The 4705-nt window shown below is 55.4% G+C and overlaps 1 protein-coding gene across 1 annotated transcript; it reads right to left on the bottom strand.

The window, feature by feature from the left end:
• Nucleotides 1-791: 791 nt before the first annotated feature.
• Nucleotides 792-4349, bottom strand: RASSF10 (Ras association domain family member 10). The gene has a single exon (XM_065683085.1). The coding sequence runs from the start codon at nt 3816-3818 to the stop codon at nt 2469-2471; it is 1350 nt and encodes a 449-aa protein (XP_065539157.1). The 5' UTR covers nt 3819-4349; the 3' UTR covers nt 792-2468.
• Nucleotides 4350-4705: the final 356 nt, after the last annotated feature.

Genomic DNA, 4705 nt, shown 5'->3' with positions numbered 1-4705 from the left:
AGCTCCCACCAAAACCTTGAAACTGTAGTACCACCTGCAGTGTCCTTACTCCTGGCCTCAAGGGACAGGGACAAGAAGCTCAGCAGGGTCATGATCTACCACATCAGATCTGGGGTTGTGAGATGCCAAGGGCAGGCACTGCACAGTGCATTACAAGCAGAAATGGCTTTCTCCTGGTTCTAAGGCTTTGCCTAGCTGAGAATGAGTAGGTAGACTTCCCTTTGCAACTTTGAATCTCTGGCTTCCTTCACCTCATGCTTCACAAGATACATGATGCCTCTATTGGTAGTATAACGATGTATGGCCTGTTGCAGCTTATTTCCATAATGTGCTTACTTTTTATTTGCTTGGTGTGGCTAATGGGAGAGCTTACGTAAAGCAATTTCAGGTTTATTGCTTGCATCAATCACTAGAGAAGCTATCAACAGATACTTGCATCACCCACCCATTACATCTGCACTGGCTAATACAATGCAGGGCATCAACGTGACTCCCCCAACCCTTCAACTTAATTCTTCAGCTCTACTTCCACCTAAGTATGTTTAATTGCATAGTGGGGTGAAATTGCTCACTCTGGATATGTGCCAACACTTGTAAATGGCACTACTGTACCACTGCAGTGACTAGATCTGAAGAACATCTGTTAGTTGTACCTGAGGGAACCCCTCATACCAGAAAGCGAGGTGACAGCGCTGTCAGGAGGCAGACTGGAGAGGTCTGACTTGGTGTATCCCTCTACTTGCTTTGCAAAAGGTGAAAGACACCACAAGATAACACAACAATCCCAGACCTAATATATGTAATTTTTTAATCACACTCAATTGGGAACACTTATTTAGTATTATTAAGAGTTTTATTAGCTCTAAAAATAGGTTCTTAAATATTTTCCAAGGTCAACTAAAATATGAAAAACTATATAATCGGTGTTCAAAATAAACCACAGTTTGTTATAACTGAGACCCATTCAGTGGAATAACATTTATCAAGAATGATAGCCTATAGGGAATTGTTTAGCCTCAACAAATCCACAGGCAGTATTTCCCCAATTGCTTTCAAACTGACCAGTTGAAGACCAGTCTGTTGTCCAAGAGAACTCCCACCAGCAAGAACACTGCAAAAGAGTGGAACCCGGTCTTTGGGTGAGGAAGCTGCAAAGGTTTTATCAAAAATAAACAACTGGTCTATTGGTGTACCCCCCCCTTTTTTTTTCCTTTAGCATTAACTGAAAACTTTCATAAATAGCCTTACATAAATAATCTCAGAAGTTTCAAAAAGTTCATGCTGTCAGTCAGGCCTGATTCAACATTCTCTGGTCTCTCACTGCTTAAAATGTTTCTGCAATTATTCTGGCGTACAAGAATCGTTTATGTCTTCTATTATAAGAGCAGGTCGTATGTTTTTGGTAAGAGTTAAACTGAAGAGGAAGATTTGGCAGTTAAGTGAAATGCATGTTACAGCTGATGCTGGTTTTTTACTGGAATAACTGAAAAGATTAAGCTGTAGTGCAGGTAGAGCTTGAGTCACACCTTTATCGTTGTATCTCTTGGCCTGATGTGAACTGTATTATTAAAAACGGTAGCTCAAGCTGATTCTGTACTTTGTTTATCTACAACCAAGCTTAGCCAAGTATCAGCTAGCCCAGTGAAAAAAATGTAGTTGAAGGCTGTATACATAGAGGCGCTGCTAATTGCTTTCAATGACTGTCAAAAGAACATTGGTACTAATAGATTTCTTAGCCTGCCTTTCAACAAAGCACTCTTATCTATGCATAAGAAAAAGCACTACGCAGAACAAATACAACATGCTGGTCTGTATTTTGTTTGTTCTTCCTTCTAAAAAAGTGATTTATCACCCCTTTTTGTTGCCTTTTGTTTTGCACTACCTTCCAAAATCCTGTGCCTTGGGAGATCCCGGTGTCAGTAGTGTCACTGCTTTTCCTCCACAGTGTTTACATGATCAGCAGCTTTAGTCTCAATGACTTTTTGTCGGTAAAGGAGCCGCGTGTGTTTGTCTATGACAGCCAATGTAACCCACCATCTGACTTTGCAATGCTGAGAAACTATTAAGGAGAACTGATTTACCCTGCGGAGCGTGCATCCTGGCGTTTTACTTACACAGAGCTTACCCGGAGTAGCCTAAGCTACAGTGGGGAGACGGGGGGGGGGGGGGGGAACCGCAGTATTAAAAAGCCCAGGGGAAAGCCTTCGGGGCTAAAGGAGGCGGCAAAACTTAAGGAGGGAGCGATTCCCAGCTGTGAATGAAACACAAACACGCTGTGGGTTTCTCTTCCTTAGATGAAAGTACTGGCGAGCCAGCCTAAGCGCTGCCCGCGGATGACTAGTTAGAACAAGTTTAAACTCAAGAGCTACAATTGAGACGTTTCCTCGTGTGAGTGCCTCCTGCACCGGGCGTTATCTTGCTCCCCCCCCCCCCGCCCCGCGCCGCCTGCCCCACCGGGCGGACGGGCGCTAGACGAGGGACTCACAGACGGGCAGCGAGTCGGAGTCCTGGCTGTGCATGGAGCTCAGCCCCGTGTCTGAGTCCTCGCCGTTGTCGGCGCGGTCCTTGCGCAGCGCCCGCGCCTGCTCAACCCATCCGGCCGCGGTGCAGCTGCCCCCAGCCGCCGGCCGCCCCCCGCCCGCCGCCCCGCTCGGCTCCGCCGGCGCCTCCGCAACGTCGAGGGTGCCCAGCGTCTCCAGCAAACGCTGCAGCTCCCGCTCCTTGTCCTCCCAAGCGCGCTGCGTGTAATCCAGGTCGGTTTTGACGGCCTCCAGGTCCGTGCTCAGCTTGAGGCCGATGTAGAGGCTGGTGCTCAGCTGGGTCTTCACCCGCTCGTGCTCGAGGTGCAGCTCGCCCTCGCCGCCGCCGCTCAGCTCCGTGGTGTCGCAGTCCGTGTCGTCCAAGCCGGGCCCCGCCGCCAGCTCCAGCTCCTCCCGCCGCCGCTTCATCCAGCGCTCGTTGAGCTCCTCCTGGATCTCGGCGGCCAGGTGCTCCAGCAGCTCCTCCTGCTGCGCCCGCTGCTCCTGCAGCTGCAGCACCTCCTCGCACTTCCTGGCGTAGTCCTCCTCGGGGCGGCCGGCGGCGGGCTGTGCCGCCCCGCCCGGCTCCGGCTCCCCGCCGCCGGCCCCCACCAGGTAGGTGTCCTGCACGTAGTTGACGCCGTGCCGCTTCATGCGGTCCAGGTGGATCTTGGCCTCATACCTGTCGATCTCACGGTCCAGCTCGCGGAGACGCTGGATCTGCTGCCGGATGGTGTGGTCCTGCGACAGCACCAGGTGCACCAGCGTCTCCATTCTCTCTGCCGACGAGGCCTCCCGGGCCAGCGGCTGCTGCCGCTTCTTGTTGATCTTGGCCAGCTTGCGGAAGGCTTTTCTCACCACTCGCCGCTGCCGCTCCTGCGTGAGCGCCAGGCTGGCGCGGGCCGCCCCCAGGCCGTGGCCGGGGCGCTCCTTGCTGAGCACCACCCGCGCCTCGGCACTGCGCGGTCCCGCGTTGGGCAGCGAGGCCTCGCTGCGCACCAGCACGAAGCGCACGTTCTCCTGCTCGTCCCCCCACGCCACCCAGAGCCGCAGGATCTTCGTCTTGTTGGGCAGGATCCGCTCGAAGCCGCGCCACTTCTCCACGATGCAGTAGGAGTGCGGCGGCCCCGACAGCATCCCGCCGCCGGGCTCGGGCAGCGCCGGCCGCTGCCGCCGGTGGTGGCTGTCCTCCAGAAGCACCCGCACCACGTCCGAGCAGGTGGTCCGCCGGGAGAGCCCGGAGATCAGCTTCTCCTCCTGGCAGATCCACACCGAGATCTTCCGCTCCTCGGGCTCCATCGGGGGCGGCGGGCGGGCGGGCGGCCGGGGCCACCGGCTCAGGGTTGGCCGGGCAGCCGCTCCATGGGGAGCGCTCACGGGAGGCGCGGAGCCGCCCGCCCGCCCGGCTTCAGCATGGCCGGGATGCCTCCCCTCCCGCGGCACCCCGCCCGTGCGCTCCGCCGGCCGCTCCACCCCTTCCTGCCCGGTGCGGCTGGCCGCCGGGGGGACCGGCCCGGCCCGGCCCGCTGCGGAGCCCGGCGCGGAGCGAGGCTGCCGCCCGCGCTCTGCCGCGTCCCGCTGCCGCCGGGTTTTCCTCTCCTCCCACGTGGGCTCCCGCCCCGGCGGCGGTCCCGGACCTCGGGCAGCGCCGCCCCGGCAGTGCGCGCCGGAATCCGCCGGCGCGGAAACTTCAAGGCGGGTTCGCCGTCGTCTGTGCGTCTTCTGCTCTGCCCTGCCTCTGCCGCGGAGGAGCGGCGTCGGGGGACCTTCCAAACCGCCGAGGGACAGGAGCGAATCCCGGAGCTTCAAAGTGAAAGCCAGAGCTAGTGAGGAATTTCCAGTTTTAGTAAATCATCGGCCTGTAATTAGGAAATTCATGTTTGTAGAGCGCTTCCCAGGTGAAATATGCAAAGGACGGGAATGTCTAAGTGTCATTAAAATACTAGCTGAGCCAGATTTTAATGGGAGCTTGCTGCCTACTTTGATGGGAACAGGATCGCTTTCCGAGCGTGGACTAAAATGAGGGGATGTAAAAAGTGCCAATAAAGCACAGGGCTGTGGCACAGATTTTCGTGGTGCGATTGTACAGCATGGTTTACGGGCTCATGCTCTTCTACATGGCTAAAAAGTAATAATGGGTAAAGGGGGTAGACTCTAAAACCTGACAGCTGATCTGTCCCTTGGGG

Source organism: Lathamus discolor, chromosome 6, assembly GCF_037157495.1.
Source record: "Lathamus discolor isolate bLatDis1 chromosome 6, bLatDis1.hap1, whole genome shotgun sequence".
Taxonomy (NCBI): Eukaryota; Metazoa; Chordata; class Aves; order Psittaciformes; family Psittacidae; genus Lathamus; species Lathamus discolor.
Note: the sequence above shows the minus strand (reverse complement) of the source record. Positions and strands in the feature narration are given on the sequence as shown.

Excerpts from the sequence above, each read along its gene's own strand:
- RASSF10 (XM_065683085.1), bottom strand. The coding sequence starts at position 3,818 with ATGGAGCCCGAGGAGCGGAAGATCTCGGTGTGGATCTGCCAGGAGGAG.